This window comes from Ahaetulla prasina, chromosome 17, assembly GCF_028640845.1.
Source record: "Ahaetulla prasina isolate Xishuangbanna chromosome 17, ASM2864084v1, whole genome shotgun sequence".
NCBI lineage: Eukaryota > Metazoa > Chordata > Lepidosauria > Squamata > Colubridae > Ahaetulla > Ahaetulla prasina.
Genome location: NC_080555.1, coordinates 6692694 through 6714268, shown reverse-complemented (window position 1 = coordinate 6714268; position 21575 = coordinate 6692694). Strand labels below are relative to the sequence as shown.

At 46.4% G+C, this 21575-nt stretch overlaps 1 protein-coding gene and 1 long non-coding RNA gene across 2 annotated transcripts in view; one reads left to right on the top strand and one right to left on the bottom strand.

Annotated features, from left to right (window-relative positions):
* Positions 1 to 2345: 2345 nt before the first annotated feature.
* Positions 2346 to 20629, bottom strand: CFAP45 (cilia and flagella associated protein 45). The gene is made up of 12 exons (XM_058159855.1): positions 20527 to 20629; positions 18745 to 18876; positions 17109 to 17245; positions 14825 to 14969; positions 11135 to 11305; positions 8686 to 8864; positions 7704 to 7833; positions 6763 to 6909; positions 6366 to 6479; positions 5537 to 5730; positions 2771 to 2995; positions 2346 to 2458 (listed from the first exon to the last, which is right to left on the bottom strand). Exons 1-12 carry the CDS (start codon positions 20527 to 20529, stop codon positions 2389 to 2391), a joined length of 1647 nt encoding a protein of 548 aa, XP_058015838.1. The 5' UTR covers positions 20530 to 20629; the 3' UTR covers positions 2346 to 2388.
* Positions 20630 to 20796: 167 nt separating this feature from the next.
* Positions 20797 to 21575, top strand: part of LOC131186376 (uncharacterized) — an 81803-nt gene continuing 81024 nt past the window's right edge. The window contains exon 1 of the long non-coding RNA XR_009152367.1: positions 20797 to 21044. This is a non-coding gene — a long non-coding RNA (uncharacterized LOC131186376). The remainder of the gene's footprint in view (positions 21045 to 21575) is intronic.

Genomic DNA, 21575 nt, shown 5'->3' with positions numbered 1-21575 from the left:
GGGGGGGGGGTTTATATGGGGGGGCTTATTTTTAGCGCATGCACTCAAAAGCCTGATTGGGCTTATTATCAGGGGATGTCTTATTTTCGAGGAAACACGGTAGGTATAAGGGAATATTATTATTATTACTACGATTATGTACAAGTGAACTGACCCAGACAATACACTGTTTTTTAAAGCACTTATGTATGTTAAAGAAAAATGTATAAATAAAATTAAAAAAATTAGATTACACGGCTGGGTAATCTCAGATCAACGTAGTGGGGTGGGGAGAGAAAGACAAAGAGAGAGAGAGAAAGAGAGAGAGAGAGAAAAAAAGAGAAAAAAAGAAAGAGAAAGAGAGATTGAGAGCGAGAAAGAAAAAGAGACAGAGAAAGAGAGAAAAAAAAAGAGAGAGAGAAAGATAGAAAGACAGAGAAAGAAAAAGAGAAAGACAGAGAGAGAGAGAAAAAAGAGAGAAAGAGAGAGAGAGAAAGATAGAAAGACAGAGAAAGAGAATGAGCGAAAGAAAGAAAAAGACAGAGAAAGAGAGAGAAAAAAGAAAGAGAGAGAGAGAAAGAAAGAGAAAGAGAGAGAGAGAGAGAGAGAAAGAAAGAAAGAAAAAGAGAGAAATTTTAATTCCACCATCCTCAACATGTCTGTGAGTTGCTAGGTGGAACCTCTGAGGTTGGGTGGCAAAAATTGGCAATGCTGTTTTTTTGGCTAACCGCGTTTCCCTAACACCTTAATTACAGCTGGATGGATCAGGCCCAGTTTCCTTAACTCAGTTGGCCGGTTCTCCCCAAAAAACCCCAACCATAGCTTCTCAAGAAAACCAGATCAGGATAAGAAGTGAATCAGAAGTATTGTTTACCGCCTGTTTTTTGTTTTTTTTTGGTAACTGGCAGCTTGGTTGGCAATTAAGATTAATTGGCTGATGGCCGAGGAATGGATTTAAGGCATTCTGGCTGCCCACTCCTCTTTGAAGCATTAAAGAGGGTGTGTGTTTGTGTGTCTTTACACCAACAAGTGTAGTGTGCAAACTCTTTTTAAAGCGGGGCATTTGATTATAATCGCTAGGGATAAAAATGGGGGGGTGGTCACGGTCGGTTAGGTGGAGTTTCCATCTAAAGTATCGGTTAGCTTCTGGTTTCATCAAATATCCAGAGCTGATAAACTGGGAGACGATTTTAAAAAAGAGTTCGCAATTAAACAAACCCTGAGCTCGGGTGGGTGTTTCCGGATGCGAAAGTTGAATTGAATTTCAGAATTCAGATGAAAGCATAATTTTTTAAAAAAAGAACCATTAGACCATGCAGAAATGGATAGGTTAACATGAAAGATAAAGAATAAAGAGGATACAGGATATTTTTAAATCAATTTGTTTTATCAATGGTTAAGCAGAGTGGAGGTAGAAATTAGAAGTTGGACGAATACTTCTATAGGCAAGTTAATATTGTTGTTATTATTGTTGTTAGTTGCGAAGTCGTATCCGACCCATCGCAACCCCATGGACCACGTTCCTCCAGGCCTTCCTGTCTTTTACCATCCTCTGGAGTCCATTGAAGCTCCCGCCGACTGCTTCAGTGACTCCATCCAGCCACCTCGTTCTCTGCCGTTTCCTTCTTCTTTTTCCCTCCATCGTTCCCAGCATTCGGCTCTTCTCCAGGGAGTCCTTCCTTCTTGTTAGGTGGCCAAAGGATTTGAGTTTCCTCCTCAGGATCTGGCCTTTTAAAGAGCAGTCAGGGTTGATGTCCTCTAGGACCGACCGGTTGGATCGCCTTGCAGTCCAAGGGACTCACAGGAGTCTTCTCCAGCACCAGAGTTCAAAGGCCTCCATTCTTTGGCGCTCAGCCTTCCTTATGGTCCAACTTTCACAGCCATCCATTGCAACTGGGAACACCATCGCCTTGACTATACGCACTTTTGTTGGCAGGGTGATATCTCTACTTTTTAGTATGCTGTCTAGGTTTGCCATAATAAAATAAAATAAAATAAAATAATAAAGAAAACAAAACAGTAAAATAATAAAATAAAATAAAATAATAAAGAAAACAAAACAGTAAAATAATAAAAATGAAATAAAATAATAAAGGAAACAAAACACTAAAATAATTAAAAGAAACAAAATAATAATAAAATAAAACACTACAATAATAATAAAAATAAAATAATAAACTAAACTAAATAATAATAAAATAAAAATAAAGTAATGAAATAAATAACATAATGAAATAAAATAATAAAGATAACACCTGGCATTTCCGTGCACCTTAAACTTTTGTAAAGAACCGAAATAATGAGTTCCACACCGATACATCCAGAAATAGATCTATTTAATTAAGGATAAGAAAATAAAAATCTAGGCTACACGTTGAGAGTTAACTAGTGAAAAAGCATCTCTGCGGCTCAGTGGACGGACTGAACGAAAGCTTTGCGTTCCACCTGCACACAGTATTTCTCAGGGAGCCCGGCAGCCCTGCAGAGAGAGAAAGAACAAGGAGAAATGTCATCAACGGTTGAAACAAGGGCCTAGTCCTCATGGAGGGACAATGTGCAGGTAGCCCTTGACTTAGGCTGCTTAGGCGACCGTTGAAATGTAGGATGGACCCAATAAAAGGCCCACGTATCATTCCAGACAGGCCCCATCCTTAAGTAGCAGCTGCCAATTGGCCGGGAGTCTGCTTGGGCGCGGGGGTGGGGTGGGGGTTGGACTAGATGACCTACAAGGTCCCTTCTAACTGTGTTTAAATCTGAACTTTTCCATGGTCTCCGGGAGTCGATCGCTTACCGCAGCTCGTCCAGCTTCCTCCGCTTGATCTCGTTCAGGCGATCGCTGCGCCGGCGGGCTTCCTCCTTGAGTCGCTTGCCCTCTTCAAAGATGGCGATGCGCTCCTGCACCTGCTTCTGCTGGTGTTCTCGCACCTGGCGCCGGAGCTCGTCCGCGTGGGTCATCTGGAGGGCCACCCGGCGTTCGTGTTCCTTTCGCTCCTTCTCGATCTGCTCCCGCTGGATTCTGGAGGGAGTGGGGGGAGAAAAGACGGCGGGGGCTGGAGGTCAGCCCGATAGCAAGCGAGGACTTAAGAGATGGTCTGCCCAGGGGGAGCCTCGACTTATGGCTACAAGGAAGCCCACAATGAGTGCTGCTAAGCGAGACGCCGGTTAAATGAGTTTTGTCCCATTTTACGAGCTTTCTTGGCCACGGTCGTTAAGTTAATCCTTGTGGTTGTTCAATTAGTAACCTGGTTGTTAAGCGAGTTTGCTTGTCCATCGGTCGCAAAAGGGGATCACGTGACCCTGGGACACAGCAACTGTCATAAGTAATATGCCAGCTGCCAAGCCTCTGAATTTTGACCACGTGACCATGGGGATGCTGCATCAGTCGTTAAGTGTGAAAAATGGTCGTAAGTCACTTTTTTCAGTACTGTTGTAACTTTGAACGGTCACTAAATGAAAGGTTGTAAGTTCTTAAGAGATGGTCTACCCAGTGGTTCTCGACTTACGGCCACAAGGGAGCCCAGAAGGACTGTTGCTAAGCGAGACACCGGTTAAATGAGCTTTGTCCATTTTACCACCTTTCTCGCCACGGTTGTTAAGTGAATCACTGCACTTATTAAATAAGGAACCTGGTTGTTAAGTGGATTCGGCTTTGCCTGTCCGTTGGTCGCAAAAGGGATCAGGCGACCTCGGGACGCTATAACTGTCATAAACCTGAGTTGCCAAGCCTCTGAATTTTGTTCCTGTGATCACAGGGATGCTGCAACGGTCGTGTGAAAAATGGTCGTAAGTCACTTTTTTTCAGTGCCGTGGTAACTTTGAATGGTCATTAAACGAACAGTTGTAAATGGAGGACTATCTGTAATGTTTTTTTGTGGTGGGGGAGAAAGACAGAGCAGATGGATATACACCCAGCACACCTTAAAAGCCAGCTTAAAGGAGTAGCAGAATAACAGATGGAAGGGACCTTGGAGGTCTTCTGGTCCAGCTCTGTGCTCGAGCGGGACAAAACTCTTCTGGACAAACGAGATATGGTTCATCTGTCCTCACAGCGCCTGAAGACGTTCAAATGCTTCATCTCCAAAGTTCTCGGAGGGGGGAGACCTTCTCTGCCTCCCCCCCACTCCCGTGGGTTGAACTCAACGCCCTGGGAGAATCTACGGGCTCCCTTTTACAATGTGTCATCGTATGAGGAAAACCTAAATCTTATTCAACCCATTGATTAGATACCTTGTCATCCGGTGACTGTTGCTAGTCTACTTGGTTTGAGGATCGTTCTTAACTCAATTCCCTCCCCAATCCGAAACCGATGCGTGATAACTAATTCATCGTCTTCTTGATTGATGCCAATGGGTGGAACCAAATATTTGCATAGGGTCAAATTTTGTTCCCCGGGCAGTGCCACCAGTGGCGGGAAAGAGGAACTGCAGCTCATAGGAGTTAGCCCAAGGTGGATGGCTTTATAAGGTAAAGGTAAAGGTTCCCCTCACAAGTATGTGCTAGCCATTCCCGACTCTAAAGGGCGGTGCTCATCTCCGTTTCAAAGCCGAAGAACCAGTGCTGTCCAAAGACGTCTCTGTGGTCATGTGGCCGGCATGACTTGATGCCAAAGGCGCACGGAATGCTATTCCCTTCCCACCAAAGGTGGTCCCTATTTTTCTACTTGCATTTTTTTACGTGCTTTCGAACTGCTAGGTTGGCAGAAGTTGGGACAAGTAATGGGAGCTCACCCCGTTACACGGCACTAGGGATTCGAACCCGCTGAACTGTCGACCTTTCGATTGACCAATGTCTTAGCCACTGAGCCACTGCATCCCTTCTTAGCCCAAATTAAGAGCATATAAATCTATATTTTCGGCTCTAAAAAAAATTGACAGTTCTGCTGGAGTACCTTACCATGAGCAGTTAAGTTTGTTTTAGGGCAGAGGAAGATGGATGCAAAATTCCTATTTGTCCTCTATAGCTATCGGTCTGGGTTGGCGTTCATCAAATTTTAAGGTGTGAGGACTTCAACTCCCAGAATTCCCCAGCCAGTGGGAAAGTGTAGAGTTGAAGTCTACACTTCTTAAAATGTGTCTAGCATCATGTTTCTCAACCTTAGCAACTTTTAAGAGGTATGGATTTCAACTCCCAGAATTCCCTAGCTGGCATGGATATCTGGGGAATTCTGAGAGTTGAAGTCCACACTTCTTAAAGTTAAAGAAGTTGAGAAACACTGATGCTAGACCAATCCTTCCCCCTTCCTCAGGGTTTATTCCCACCAGTCAGAGGTGAGCTTCACATATTGTAGCAACCGGTTCGCCCAGCAGAAGCACAATGTTAGCGTGCCCATGCGTGCGACATCAAATTACATGGCCATTTGCTTGTGTATGGCATTCATGCATGTGTGCGGCGTCAAAAACACAGCGATATAGGATGGGATTGCGCCCCGGTGGAGTGTGGGGCCACCTGCAGGTCGCCACTTCCAGTTTCCCCCCCAACCGGTCTGAATTGGTTGAATGCCACCTGTGCCACCGGGACTAATGGAAAGAATTTACAGGAAGGTGACCCAGTGCCCCACCTGACGATCCTTTCGAATTCAGCCCGGTCGCGCTGCACTTGGACGGCCAAACTGTGTTCCTTCTGCGCCACCTGCTCCAAACGGCTCTGTTTCAACATGGCTTCCGTCTGCAGCTTCTTCTGCACGGCGTCCTTCTCCTTCCGTCGCCACTCGCGCTCGGTGGCCTCCTGGTTGCGCTTGGCCCTCAGGGCGTGCTGGAGGGGCAGAAGAATAACGGAAGGACAGAGTTGGACGGGACTTTGGAGGTCTTCCAGTCCAGCCCTCTGCTCAAGCAGGAGACCCTAGACCCGTGGTGGCGAACCTACGGCACGCCCTGCTCTAGCCAAAATTATTGGATTTCAAAAATTACTGGATTAAACAAAAACTGGGTTAGAGATGTCAAGTGTCTTCACTTCAAAAATGTATGACAGACATTTTTGGATCCATGGAGCGGGTCTGACTGGCCCACAAGCAGGGGTTCTCTGCCCGGTTGCTAGGTGGGCGTGGCCATGGTGGGCGTGGCCTAGTCAGCCTCCCGCACCACCGGGGGATGGGGGGCTCATTTTTGCCCTCCCTGGGCTCTGGAGGCTTTCCTCGAGCCTCCGGGAGGGTGAAAACGACCTCCCCAGGCTCTGGAGGCCCTCTGGAGGCCAGAAATGGGCTCGAACTTCCGGTAGGCCCGTTTTTCGCCCTCCCCGAGCCTCCATGTGCACCTTGCACTTACCTGCATCCAAAACGGGCCGTGTGGGGACTCCGAACTGCACACCTCTGCCCACAAGGTTTCGTTGCCCCCTTTTTGGGTGGGCAAGGGTGGGCAATCGAGGCGGAAGACCGTGATACCAGACCGTACCTGTTCGGCTTGGTGATCCTGGGCTTTTTCTTGCAGGGCCCGCAGACGGGCCGTCTCCATTTCCTTCTCCTTACGGATCTTCTCCTGCTCGGCCTCAAATTCGGCTTCCCGTGCCTGCATTCAGGGAGGAGATGCAGAAAAACAGAGTTGGAAGGGACCTTGGAGGTCTTCTAGTCCAACCCCCGCTGCTCGAGCAGGAGAAAATCCGTGAGATTTTTTTTTCACCTCGGCAGCTCACCCTTTGTGGGAAGGGAATTCCGCCCTCCAGGGGGGCCACTTCAGAAAAGGCCCCGTTGAGCTTTCCCAACAATGGGGGCTCTTTTTCGGGACATGGTTCCTCGGGAGAAGCCGCTGATGTCTAGGAGGGCTGGGCGGCTTCCTGCGACCCACACCGTACCATTTTCTTCCGCTGGTACTCCAGCACCCGCATGTCGGCCATCTTTTCTTGGTTCAGCTTCTCTTCTTTGCGTCTCTGGTTTTCGTCGTTGATGTTCCGGATATCAGCTTGGATCCTCAAGCGCTCCAATCTACGGCGTTCCATTTCCTGCACAATACCCAAGAAAGAAAGAAAGAAAGAAAGAAAGAAAGAAAGAAAGAAAGAGAGAGAGAGAGAGAGAGATAGGGAGAGAGAGAGAGAAAGAGAAAGAAAGAAGGAAGGAAGGAAGGAAGGAAAGACAGAAAGAAAGAAAGAAAGAAAGAGAGAGAGACGGAGAGAGAGAGAAAGAAAGAAAGAGAGAGAGAGAAAGAAGGAAAGAAGAAAGAAAGAAAGAAAGAAAGAAAGAAAGAAAGAAAGAAAGAAAGAAAGAAAGAAAGAAAGAAAGACAGACCTCATGATAGGTCCTCACCTGTCCTTAAGTCTTTTAACACCTGGTAATGCCATTTCCCTTAAAAGTTCAAACAAACCGGTTTTTACGAGTTTTCTTTCCACCTGCCTGAAAAATCCACATCCACCCACAATCTGGAGTTCCACCTCAGCCCGCTTCACAAGGGTTTCACTGCTTGCTTCTAATTTTGAAGGGAAAAAGTCTTGCTTGGGGGGCCACGTTGATTTACTCATTTCATGTATTCATTTCTATCTCACCTTTATTATATTTACAAATAACCCGAGGCGGCGAACATATCCAACGTGGCTTCTTCCTCCTATTTCCCCCACAGCAACAACCCTGTGAGGTGGGCTGGGCTGAGAAAAAGAGACTGGACCAAAGCCACCCAGTGGGCCTTCATGCCGAAAGCCGAACTAGAACTCCCTGTCTCCTGGTGATTGGCCCAAAGTCACCCAGCCGGCTTTCACAGCAGGACTAGAACTCATCCCCCTCCCCACCTGCGTCTGGGCCTCACCCTCTCATCTTCAAACTGCAGCCGTTCTAGGTAGTCCAGCATGTCCTGGGCCTCTTGGTCACGTTGCTCTGCCTTCATCGCTCGCATTTCCTCGTTTTTCTCAATCTGTTCGATGAGGTGGCGCTTCCCCCTAGAAAAGACGAGAGAGAGAGGGAGGGAGGGAGGGAGGGAGAGAGGGAAGGGGGCTTCAGGGAAGCCGCTTGCCAGTTCCCAGAATTCCCCAGCCAGCGTGCCTTAAGATGTCTGGACTTCGATTCCCAGAATTCCCCTGCCAGCATGCTTTACAATAGGTGACCTTCAACTCCCAGAATCCCCCAGACAGCTTGCTTTAAGATGGGTGGACTTCGACTCCCAGAGTTCCCCAGGCAGCTTGCTTTAAAAATGTCTGCACTAAACAAGCTGGCTGGGAGTTGAAGTCCACCCATTAGAGAGGGCTGTAAAGCACTGTAAAGCGGTATATAAGTCTACATGCTATTGCTATTTTCCTTCCTTCCTTCCTTCCTTCCTTCCTTCCTTCCTTCCTTCCTTCCTTCCTTCCTTCCTTCCTTCCTTCCTTTCCTACGCTGACTCTGTAAACCGCTTAGAGAGGCGGTATATAAGTCTAAGTGCTATTGCTATTTTCCTTCCTTCCTTCCTTCCTTCCTTCCTTCCTTCCTTCCTTCCTTCCTTCCTTCTTTTCCTACGCTGACTCTGTAAACCGCTTAGAGAGGCGGTATATAAGTCTACATGCTATTGCTATTTTCCTTCCTTCCTTCCTTCCTTCCTTCCTTCCTTCCTTCCTTCCTTCCTTCCTTCCTTCCTTCCTTCCTTCCTTCCTTCCTTCCTTCCTTCCTTCCTTCTTTTCCTACGCTGACTCTGTAAACCGCTTAGAGAGGGCTGTAAAGCGGTATATAAGTCTACGAGCTCTTGCTATAGCTCTTGATTGGCAGGCTTCCCCCTGCCAGACGCTGGCTAGAGGGAAGAGCAGCATCAGTTCCTTCACCTGTGGAGCTCTTCCTTCCTCTTCCGTTCCAGCTCGTCCTGCATCTGGTTGGCCTTCTGCCTCTCGACCTCCATCAGGTGGGCCACTCTCCTCTCCTCTCCCCCCATCTCCTTCTCAATCTGCTTCTTCTCCAGGATCTGAGCATCCCGAATGGCGTGGCACTTGGCTTCGAGGATAATCTGCCGAGAGACGGTAGCCCTCCACTTACGGCGGTTCGCTGAGCGGCCGCTTGAAGTTATGACGGCGCAGGAAAAAAGGACTGTTTTTTTCACCCGAACGACCGTTGCAGGATCCCCGTGGCCGCGTGATCGAAATTCAGAGCTTTGGCCACTGACTCGCATTTATGAAAGTTGCAGTGTCTCGGGGTCACGTGATCCCCTTTGGCGACCGACGGACAGGCAAAGTCAGTGGGGGAAGCCGGATTCATTTAACAACCGTGTTTCCAATTTAAGCACTTCAGTGGTTCACTTAACAACCGAGGCAAGAAAGGTCTTAAAATGGGGCAAAACTCACTTTTAACAAATGGCTCGCTTCACGACAGACGTTTTGGGCTCTACTGCGGTCGTAAGTAGAGGACGACCTGTACACTATTCAACGGGATCTTACAAAAGACGGAGGGAGGGCGGTGGGGGGGGGGAAAATCCCATTATGGTGACCGTCCCATTGGAAGGAAAAAGCATATGTTGTTAATCCTGCTTTGAATAGAAAATATTAGTAGAAGCCTAAAGTCGCTTTAAAAACAGCTTTATTCATTTCAAAACACCGTATGAAATGGGGAGGATGTCTAAGTGCAGACTGCTCCGTAGTCTGCACTGGCTTCCTGTGGTCTTTCGGGTGCGCTTCAAGATTTTGGTTACCACCTTTAAAGCGCTCCATGGCTTAGGACCCGGGTACTTGCGAGACCGCCTGCTGCTACCCTATGCCTCCCACCGACCCGTGCGCTCTCACAGAGAGGGTCTTCTCAGGGTGCCGTCCGCCAAACAGTGTCGGCTGGCGGCCCCCAGGAGTAGGGCCTTCTCTGTGGGAGCATCGACGCTCTGGAATGAACTCCCCCCTGGCCTACGTCAAGTGCCTGATCTTCGGACCTTCCGTCGTGAGCTAAAAACATACTTATTTACTCAAGCGGGACTGGCATAAATAGATTGATTTTAAATTGGGGTTTTATTAATATTCTTAAATATTTTAAATTTAAATTTTAATTATTAGCCGTTTTTGTAATTTTGCTATGTTTTAATTTGTTTTAATTGTACATATCTTGTATTTTATTTCTGGCTGTACACCGCCCTGAGTCCTTCAGGAGAAGGGCGGTATAAAAATTTAATAAATAAATAAATAAATAAATAAATAAATAAATAAATTTAAGATAGGTGGACTTCAACTTCCAGAATTCCCCAGCCATTATTATTATAATAATATAATTATTATAATAATAATAATTATATTAATAATAATAATATAATAATAATAATTATTATTATTATTATTATTTCCCATCTGCCAGCATGAATATTTATACAGGCAGTCCCCGACTTAGCAACAGCACCGAGAAAAGTGACTTGTGACCGTTATTCACACTTACGACGGTTGCAGCATCCCCCTCCCCAGGGTCATCAAAATTCAGACGCTTCATATTTATGATAATCGCAATGTCCCCGGGAGTGGGGAGGTCACGTGACCCCCTTTTTACGACCTTCGGGCCTCTGGTGGCTCAACACCAGAGGTGGTTATTAACAGCAGCTGCTTGCAATTACTGCAGGTTCAAGTCCCACCAGGCCCAAGGTTGACTCAGCCTTCCATCCTTTATAAGGCAGGTAAAATGAGGACCCAGATTGTTGGGGGGGCAATAAGTTGACTTTGTATATAAATATACAAATAGAATGAAGACTATTGCTTGACATAGTGTAAGCCGCCCTGAGTCTTCGGAGAAGGGCGGGATATAAATGCAAATAATAATAATAAAAAAAAAAGAGAAGTCTAATGGGGAAGCTGGATTCACTTAACAAACCGTGTGACTCGCTTAACAGCTGCGGCAAGCAAGCAAGGCCTTTACACAGGGCTCAATTCACTTAACGAACTCTCTCGCTTAGCTGTTTGGGGGCCTCCACTGTGGTCGTCAGTCTAAGGCTAAGGGGCCGTGGTAGCTCAGGCTGTAAGAAGCCTGTTATTAAAAAACACAGCAGCCTGCAATTACTGCAGGTTCAAGCCCCACCAGGCCCGAGGTTGACTCAGCCTTCCATCCTTTATAAGGTAGGTAAAATGAGGACCCAGATTGTTGGGGGGGCAATAAGTTGACTTTGTAAAAATATACAAATAGAATGAGACTATTGCCTTATACACTGTAAGCCGCCCTGAGTCTTCGGAGAAGGGCGGGGTATAAATGTAAATAAATAAATAAATAAATAAAAGGCTGGCGTCTATAAAGTTTTCCGCCCTTCGCCCTGTCGCCCACCTCTCCCAGCGTTTTGATCTCGTCTTCCTGCTCCATCCGGAGGTTGTTCGCCCGCTCCAAGAGGTACTGGGCTCGCTCTTTGGCCTCCTCTTCCAGGTCGTTGAGCTTCTCGTTTTTCTTCCGCAGGATCTCCTTCAGCTTCATGGATTTCTTGCGCTCGTTCACCGCCACCTGGGGTGAGGAAAGCGAGAAAGATGTTTTGGGTGCGTGCCCCCCCCCCACCGCGACTCGGGTTCGTAAGCCGAGGAACTCGTACCAGGAAAAAGAAAACACCTCCGACTTCCTTTTGGGTGGAGGGACCAGCCCTGTTCCAAGGAAAGGCTTCTAAGCCGGCGTCGCAATCGATCAGGCCGGCAATGAAGTCAGATGGAGAGGCAGAGGCGGCATTAAACACATGCGCCGAAATTGATTAGAGGGTGGAGAAAAAAAAAAAGACTGCAAAAATTATGTTCCTTCCTCCATTTGGCACCTACCTTATCTTGGAAGGCAAAACTCACCCAAAATTCACCCCAAAGAGGGGCTTTCAAGAGGGATGGATGGATGGATGGATGGATGGATGGATGGATGGATCTATCTATCTATCTATCTATCTATCTATCTATCTATCTATCTATCTATCTATCTATCTATCTCCTCATCTATCTTTTAATCTACATCTTAATCTATCGCTATTTATCCATCTCTATCTGTCCGACAGAGATGGATAGAGATAAAGAGATAGATTAAAAGATAGATGAGAAGATAGATAGATAGATAGATAGATAGATAGATAGATAGATGGATGGATTAAAAGATAGATGAGGAGATAGATAGATAGATAGATAGAGAGAGAGAGAGAGAGAGAGAGAAACGGATGAATAGGAATAGGAATAGAATAGAATAGAATAGAATGACAGAGTTGGAAGGGGACCTTAGAGGTCTTCTAGTCCAACCCCCCTGCTCAGGCAGGAAACCCTACACCACTTCAGACAAATGCTTATCCAACGTCTTCTTAAAAACTTTCAGTGTTGGAGCATTCACAAAATAGAAATAGATTAAGAGATAAATAGATGAGTTAGACAGATAGATAGATAGATAGATAGATAGATAGACAGATAGATATAGATAGATACAAAGGGATAAAGAGATTTATTTATTTATTTATTTAATCAAACTTTTATACCGCCCTTCTCCCAAAGGACTCATGATACATGGATTAATAGATAGACGATGAGATATAGCTAGATATAGATGGATAGATAGACATATGGACAGATAGAGAAATGGGTAGAGATAGATATTAGGTAAGTAGGTAGATAAATAGATGATAGATAGATGATAGATAGGTAGGTAGATAGATAGATAGATAGGCAGGCAGGCAGATAGATATAGAAGTGAAGTGAAGTGAAGTGAAGTGAAGAGAAGAGAAGAGAAGAGAAGTGAAGAGAAGAGAAGAGAAGAGAAGAGGAGAAGAGAAGAGAAGAGAAGAGAAGAAGGGAACACAATACAACAAATCTAATTTAGATGGGACGTATTTGAACATCGGCCAATGTGAAATATTATTCATCTGTCAAATTAGCGTATTGGTGGCAGGACACCTTGCCTGCAGTTTATTTTAATTGCTGCCTCATTGAAACACACGATAATCGCCGCCCTCTTTCTTCTTTTGCTTGCCGTTGAAGTTTGTTTCCACTTGACTACAGCCTGGAATAAACAAACATTGACATGAACGCTACCGATGATTGAGTGATGATTGAGCACGGAGGAATGCGAGGGACAGCAACATCAACCGGCTCTCTCGGGAATAACCTGCCAATTAGCTTCCTGACAGCTCAGAGACGGCTTATAAAATGGGAAATGGGAGAGGCCCCCAAACAGGCTTTGTTCCTTGGCTTTAAAAAAAAATAAAAATAAGCTTCTTTCAAAAAAATAAATAAAGCCAGGGTCTTGAGAGGTGGAGGAAAAGGTGGTTAGGGTCATTAAACAGCTCAGAGTGACTGACTCCAGAGGACGATGAGCCAGCAGCCCCAAAATAAACTAATAGGATCCTCGGTTGCATCAACTGAGGCGTAGGATCAACATCACGTGAAGTATTAGTACTACTTTACAAAGTCTTAGTAAGGCCACGCCTGGAATACTTGCATCCAGTTTTTGGTCCCCCCCACGTTAAAAAAAAAAGATGTTGAAATTTTGGAAAAAGTACCGAGAAGAGCAACTAGGATGATTAAACCATACGAAGAACGGCTGCAGGATTTGGGTTTGGCTAGTCTAGAGAAAAGAAGAACTGGAAGTGGGGGGACATGATAGGAGAGTTCCAGTATTTGAGGGGCTGCCCCAAAGAAGAGGGGGGTCAACTTATTTTCCAAAGCGCCAGAAGGCAGGACAAGAAGCAATGGATGGAAATTAACCAAGGAGAGAAGCAACCTGGAATTAAGGAGAGATTTCCCTAACAGTGAGAAGGATTAACCAGTGGAAAGGCTTGCCACTGGAAGTTGTGGGTGCTCCATCACTGGAAGTTTACAACAAGAGACTGGACTTCCTTCTATCCATCCATCCATTCTTCCTTCCATCCATCCACCATCCATCCACCATCCTTCCATCCATCCTTCCTTCCATCCATCCACCATCCATCCACCAGCCTTCCATCCATCCTTCCTTCCATCCATCCATCCATCCATCCATCCATCCATCCATCCATCCTTCCTTCCTTCCTTCCTTCCTTCCTTCCTTCCTTCCATCCATCCATCCATCCATCCATCCATCCATCCATCCATCCATCCTTCCATCCATCCATTCTTCCTTCCATCCATCCATCCATCCATCCATCCTTCCTTCCTTCCTTCCATCCATCCTTCCTTCCATCCATCTTTTCATCCATCCATCTTTTCATCCTTCCTTCCTTCCTTCCTTCCTTCCTTCCTTCCTTCCTTCCTTCCTTCCTTCCATCCATCCATCCATCCATCCATCCATCCATCCATCCATCCAGGAATCAACTAAACTAGTCACTAACTTCACTGGTTGACTCAACCTTCTAGCCTTGTCTGGAATGGTACTATAGGGTCTCCTGTTTGGACTAGAAGACCTCCAAGGTCCCTTCTAGATCTATTCTGATTGATTTTAGAATAGAATAAGAGAGCTGGAAGGGACCTTGGAGGTCTTCTAGTCCAACCCCCCTGCTTGCTTGATTGACCCCCTAAAATGGGCAACTATCAAAGTCCCTTTGAAGGAGCATTGAGACCACCATCACTGCAACCTCAACTCTACAAGCAGTCCTCGACTTACAACAGTTCATTCAGTGACCGCTCCAAGTTACAGCGGCACTGAATAAAGAAACTTAAGACTGTTTTTCACACTTACATTCGTTGCAGCCTCCCCAGTGGTCACGTGATCAAAATTCGGACGCTTGCTTGGCCGCTAACTCATATTTATGGCGACCTTCTGACATAGCCGAGTCAAGGGGGAAGCCGGATTCACTTAACAACCGGGGGACTTGACTTAAAACGGCAGGCCAGGCATTCGCTCCCTGACTGTGAGCAGGACAGGTTGTGAAACTCATGTAACGTCTCCCTTAGCGATGGAAACGTTGGCCTGGATTGCGGTCGTAAGTCGAGGACTGCCTGGGGTGGGTTCTCTGAAGCTTTTGAAGAGTTGGAAGGGCACCTCAGAGGTCGTCTAGTCCAACCCCCTAAGGTGATTTTTTAACAGACTTACAATGGTGGCTTCTCGCTCCGCCCTGGCGGCCGCTTGCTGGTTGTCGCGCTCCTCCTTCGTCAGGACGCGAGAGGATTCTTTAATCCTCCGAAAATCCTCAGGGCTGATGATCAGAGATTCTCCTGAGGGATCCACCGTGGGGACCCTGGGGAGGGAGGGGGGAGAGAGAAAGACAGGATCAGCCAAGCATTGCAACCATCAGGGACAAAGCCCGTCCAACGCAGCTAGTCCTCCACTTACGACCACAACGGAGCCCCAAAATTTACGCTGCTGAGTGAGAAATCTGTTAAGGCAGTTCTGCCCCATTTTACGACATCTCTCGCCGCGTTCGTTAAGCAGTTGTTCAATGAGCAAGGCGGTTGTTAAGCGAATCTGGCTTTCCCCATCGACTTTGCTTGTCGGAAGGTCGTAAAAAAGGGGATCCGGTGACCCCAGCCGGGACGCTGCGACCATCATAAATGTGAGACGGTTGTCCAAGCATCCGAACGTCAATCACATGACCGTGGGGGTTGCTGCAACGGTCGTAAGTGTGGAAAAAAATGGTCGTAGCTCACTTTTCCCAGCGACTTTGTAACTTTGAACGGTCACTAAGCAAACCGTCTCAAGTCGAGGGCTCCCTGTATCTTCTCCAGAGTGGATCTTCTCATTTAACATCCGTCCCCAGCATCTCTCAACCCAGAGACGCTCCAGGTTGAGCAATTAGAAATAAACAGGTAGTCCTCGACTTACGGCCGTTTGTCAAAAGGCCATCCAAAATTGCTGAAAAATGGGACATACAGGTGACCGGGGCAATTAATTTTCCCAAGGAGCCATAGGAGAAATTGGGGGTTGTTGTGGAGGGCTGAGCCCATAAGATAAAAGGTCAAGGTTCCCCTCGCACCTACGTGCTAGTCGTTCCCGACTCTAGGGGGCGGTGCTCAGCTCCATTTCAAAGCTGAAGAGCCAGCGCTGTCTGAAGACGTCTCCGTGATCATGTGGCCGGCGTGACTCAACGCCAAAGGCGCACAGAAGGCTCTTCCCTTCCCACCAAAGATGGTCCCTATTTTTTCTACTGGCATTTTTTACGTGCTTTCGAACTGCTAGGTTGGCAGAAGCTGGGACAAGTCACGGGAGCTCACCCCCGTTATGCGGCAGCACTAGAGATTCAAACCGCTGAACTGCCGACCTTTCGATCGACGAGCTCAGCATCTTAGCCACAGAGCCACCTTAGCCCAAGTCTCTTGTTGGTGTCCAGGTGTTGAGGGAGGAGGAGGGAGCACAAAGGCTCACCTGGCGGCCGGTTTTCGGCCACAGGTGTACAAAACCTCTTCCTCTTGCCTCAAGGTACATATCTGGCTTCTTCCCCTGCGGCACATTTATTTACATTTTATTTCCTAACTGCCAATTGACTTCACGCGGGCCAGACACGGATAGCCGAAGGGCCGGATGTGGCCAGAGGCTGCGAAACATCCCGGTCTGTTATATTTTCTTCCTTTTCGTTATTGGAAGCCACTTAGGGCAGCCCCAGAGTGAGACAGGCAGCAAATAAATTTAACAGTTAAATATCCACAGCGGTGCCACGATGGTAGTAGGTTTGTGGCACCTCTGTGGATATTTATTTTTCTGTTTATCTACTTCCTAGAGGGAGCTGCAGAGGTCCCAAACAAAGGTGTTTTTTTCAGGAGACAACTGGACTTTCTTAGTTTTTTTTAATTTGGAAGATGTTTTGCTTCTCATCTAAGAAGCTTCTTCAGCTCTGACTGGATGGTGGGGAAGGGAAGGATTTATATTCCTTGCAGACAGCTGGTCATTTGCATCCTTTTAGAGGGTCGTTGAGGCCACTTGGAGGTTTATCTTTGTCCTCAGGGTCCCCTGACTGGTGCAAATGGTTCCTGTAGTCTGCAATTTTTCCTCTGGAAATCCATTCTTACTTTAGCTATACAATCCTAGAGAAAAATTGAGGACTACAGGAACCATTTGCACCACTCAGGTGACCCTGAGGACAAAGATAAACCTCCATGTGGCCTCAACGACCCTCTAGAAGAATGCAAATGACCAGCTGCCTGCAAGGAATATAAAGCCTTCCGTTCCCCACCATCCAATCAAAGCAGAAGAAGCTTCTTGGATGAGAAGCGAAACGTCTTCAAAAGAAAAGAAAAAAACAAGAAAAGTCCAGTTGCCTCTTGAAAAAAAAGCACCTTTGGGACAACCAGGACCTGGGATGACGGAGAATCTCTACAGACTTGTAGAAAGGAGGAGTAAAGCCAGAGCTGGAAGTGGGGCGCAAGACCCCGGTTGGACTTACACCAGGTCCCGAATGAGGTCTCGAGTAATAAGCCGGATCGTCTCGGGTTTGCGACCCCATCCCAGAGGCTTCCCTCTTGCTGAACCCACATCATGGAGGACCACAATGGGGCTGCCGGGATGGGAGAGCTGCACATTCTGTAAAGGAAGGAGAGATGCTCAGAACGGTTTCGGAAATTCACGGGGAAGGATTTCAAAATGTGTTTAATTATATTTTTTTATTAGATTTACAAAGAACTCGAGGCAGCGAACATATCCAACGCGGCTTCCTCCTCCTATTTTCCTTACCACAACAATCCTGAGCTCAACACTGGGCTCAGAAAAAGGAACTGGCTCACCCAATGTCACCCAGCTGGCTTTCATGCCTAAAGCAGAACTAGAATTCACTGTCACCCGGTGATTGGCCCAAAGTCACCCAATCAGCTTTCATGCCTAAGGCAGGACTAGAACTCACGGTCTTCTGATGATTGGCCCAAAGTCACCCAATCAGCTTTCATGCCTAAAGCAGTACTAGAACTCCCTGCCTGTGGGTGATTGGCCCAAAGTCACCCAATCAGCTTTCATGCCTAAAGCAGGACTAGAACTGTCCCCTGGTGATTGGGCCAAAGTCATCCAATCAGCTTTCGTGCCTAAAGCAGTACTAGAACTCACTGTTTCCAGGTGGTTGGCCCAAAGTCACTGAGCAAGTTTTCATATCTAAGGTGGTACTAGAACTCTCTGTCTATACACGGGGAGGGATTTTAAAATATACTTAAACATCATTAGCAATTTTATTCACTTCCCTTCCTTTTGCAGTTTGTACCCTGGTGGGCGCCTCTTAGAAGAGAATGAGCAAGGGGAGCGTAAAAAGAGAGTAGTCAAGTTGGCCCACTTAAGGGAACAAGAGAGATGGCCAAATTTTCGGACAAATAACCATGTGGTTTTTGCTAGAAGACCCCCAACTAACATGCCTCTCCACTCATTGTGGGAGACTACAGGTATAGTCCTCGCCTTACGACCACAACTGTGCCCAACATTTCGGTTTCTAAGTGAGGCAGGCGAGTTTTGACCCATTTTACGTCGCTTTCCACAGGGGTTAACCACCGCAGTTGTTAAGTTACTAACACGGTTTCCCCCCCTGACTTAGCTGGTCAGAAGGTCGCAAAAGGGGATTATGTGGCCCTGGGACGTCATAAATATGAACCAGTTGCCAACCGTCTGAATTTGGATCACAGTGAAGAATGGCTGCAGGTTTTGGGTGTGGCTAGTTTAAAGAAAAGAAGAATTAGGGGTGACATGATAGCAGTGCTCCAATATTCAAGGGGTTGCCACAAAGAACAAATTATTTAGCAAAGCCCCTGTAGGCAGGATAAGAAACGATGGTTGGAAACTAATCAAAGAGAGAAGCAATCTGGAATTAAGAAGAAGCTTCCTAACAGTGAGGACAATTAACCAGCGGAACAGTGGCTTGCCACTGGAAATCATGGAGCGCTGCTCCATCACTGGAGGTTTTTAAGAAGAGACTGGACAGCCACTTGTCTGAGATGGTATTGGTTCTCCTGCTTGAGCAGGGGGCTGGACTAGAAGACCTCCAAGGTCCCGTCCAGCTTCCATTCTATTCTAAAGACCTCGGATCCCAGCGGCCTTCTCGCCTTCACCTTGGAAACTCCAAAGAGGCTCTCGTCGACTTCTGAACTCGCAGCCTTGGTCCGGTAACGGGTGCGAGAATGAGACCGGGATCTGGCTGAGGAAGCGTTGGACGAGCTGCCCAGCGAACAGACACTGCTCGGCTGCGGGGAAGGAAGAACGAAGGTGTGAATACACAAGACACGTGTTCGAAAGACACGCATGAATCCGAGTCGCTCGGCAAGAATTCCCCCATAAGTTCATAAGTCTTCTTAAAAGGCAGGACGGCTAATATACAAGCGGTCCTCGGTTTGAGACCAGAATTTCCACTGCTAAGTACGACGGTTGTTAAGTGAGTCAGGCCCAATTTTTTTTTTTGCCACGGTTGTTAAGCGACTCACTGTAGTTGTTAAGTGAGCCATGCCGTCGTTAAGCAAATCCCATTCTGGCTGGGAAGGTCCCGAATCACATGGCTCCAGAACGCTACAATCGTCATTAAATACAAGTCAGTTGCTAAGCGTCTGAATTTGGATTGTGTGACCGTGGGAATGCTGCAACGGCCGTAAGTGTGAGGACCGGTTGTAAATCACTCCCCCCCCAAACCCAGTATTATTATTAATAATATTTGTGGTCGGTTCCCAGCCCAGGAAAATCACAACTGCCAGTTCTTCAGAAGTCCTGCCTTCATTTGCATCAAAGATCAAAGATGCTGTAATGTAATACTGCACAAGTAGCATATCTATGGATCTAAGCGGTGTCAGCTTTTGCAACTGGCAGATGGAAATCTTGTCCACACACAGATTTTGTAAAGGCCATTCAAGGTTTATTTATTTTAATATGGTCTTTAGTGTGCCGATAACTTTATCAGCACACTAAGTTATTGGTTTATGAAATCTGTGAATCGTGGATAGGGGTTTGGGTGAATGCAACCCTTAAATCTTTTATTAACCAAATGGGATTTTCTCTTTCTTTCTCTTCTTTCTTTCTTTCTTTCTTTCTTTCTTTCTTTCTTTCTTTCTTTCTTTCTTTCTTTCTTTCTTTCTTTCTTTCTTTCTTTCTTTTTGCAAATTGGCTCTGCCACCAAGAAATAAACCAACATTCATCTTGTATCTTTCTATTGAAGGCAACAACTAGCTACTGTTTGGCTGGCTTGGTTACCCCTGTGACGCTTGCTCCCAGCCACAGCAGATCTACAAAGCGTTTAAAACATCAAAGTTAAATTAAATTATTAAATTAAATTATTACATTATATTAAATTAAATTACAGTATTAAATTAAATTAAAATCACCCAGAGCTACCTTGTGGTAGGATGAGTGGCCAATAAAATGAATGAAGGAAAGAAGGAAGGAAGGAAAAGGGAGAGAGAGAGAGAGAGAGAGAGAAAGAAAGAAAGAAAGGAAGGAAGGAAGGAAGGAAGAAAAAAGGAAGAAATGAAAAGGGAGGGAGGGACGAGAGAGAGAGAGAGAGAGAGAGAGAGAGAAAGAAAAGAGAAAGAAGGAAAGAAGGAAAAGGGATGGAGGGAGAGAGACAGAAAGAAAGGAAAGAAAAGGGATGGAGAGAGAGAAAGAAATATAATAATAATAATGATGATAATAATAATATGATTTTTTTAAAAAAATCAATGATTTGGTACTAAGGAAAGGGCGGGGGGTTGTCTCTGAGCATGTGCAGAGGGCTTAGGCGGAGCTTCTCCTGGGATAGGCACCCCGTGTTTAACGGTACCCCCCCCCCGGGGTCGGATGAGCCGATCAGCCCGGGGTTTTTCGGGCGAAGAGAGGGGATGGCGGAAAATAAAGCCCCCGGCGGGTCTCACCATCTCCGCCACCGCCGTCGCCTCCTCCGCCCGGCTCCGCGTCTTTACCGGTCGCCATGGCGACGGCGCTCTCGGCCGTACGTCCCGCCATGGCGACGGCGCTCTTGACCGTACGTCTCGCCTTGATGACGCAAGGCGCGGCGCGCGGCGGAAGTGACGTAACCCTCCCTTTCTCTCTCTGTCCCCCCCTTCACTCTTCCCTTAGGCCTTGCTCGCCTCGGCCGCGGCTTCGCTCCCGCTCCGAACGGGACCGGGAGGGAAAAGCGAGCGATGGGGTGACGGGGGTCTCTCTCTCTCTCTCTCGAGTGGTTTAAAATCCCGTCGTTTCTCCGTCGGGACGGTAAACCGCTTTTTAACGGCACTTCCGGCTCCGAAACGGTGTTTTTCCCCCAAGTCCGCATAGATCTACTAATGGTAAAGAGGTGTATTCCCTGCTGGTCGGGAGGCGGAGTTTCCGAGATGTTTGCTTTGATCTCCAAAGCCACGTGGGTGTTGTTTACGTGCGAGGCGCCTAATAGGTAAGTGTATATGCAGAGCCTGTTTCTATTGCATATTATGCACGTCCCAAAAATGCCTGTATAAATGCGTGTTAAGAATAATAAAAGGGCTGAGTATGAGCTAATGGGGATTAATCCCTTTTTAATGATTTCTGTATAATGTCTGTACAAGTTTACATAAAATGTACATTTCGATTTAATCCAATTAAAATCTAGGCTTTTGTATTTTAACACTTTGGACACCTAGAAAACAACACTCTTCAATATAGAAATGGAATTTGTGATGCAAAACAATAAAAAAAATATTTATGTATATAAAAAAAGCAGGTGTTTGTATTTTAACACTTTGGACGCCTAGAAAATACACTTTTCAATGTAGAAATGGAATTTGTGATACAAAACAAAAAAAATTATGTATAAAAAATAGGCGATCCTTCACTATCTCGCTGCTATATATATATATATATATATATATATATGTCTGTCTGTCTGTCTGTCTGTCTGTCTTTGGCCATTCGGGTTTTCTCCTGCGTAAGATTGGAAGTGTCTTGG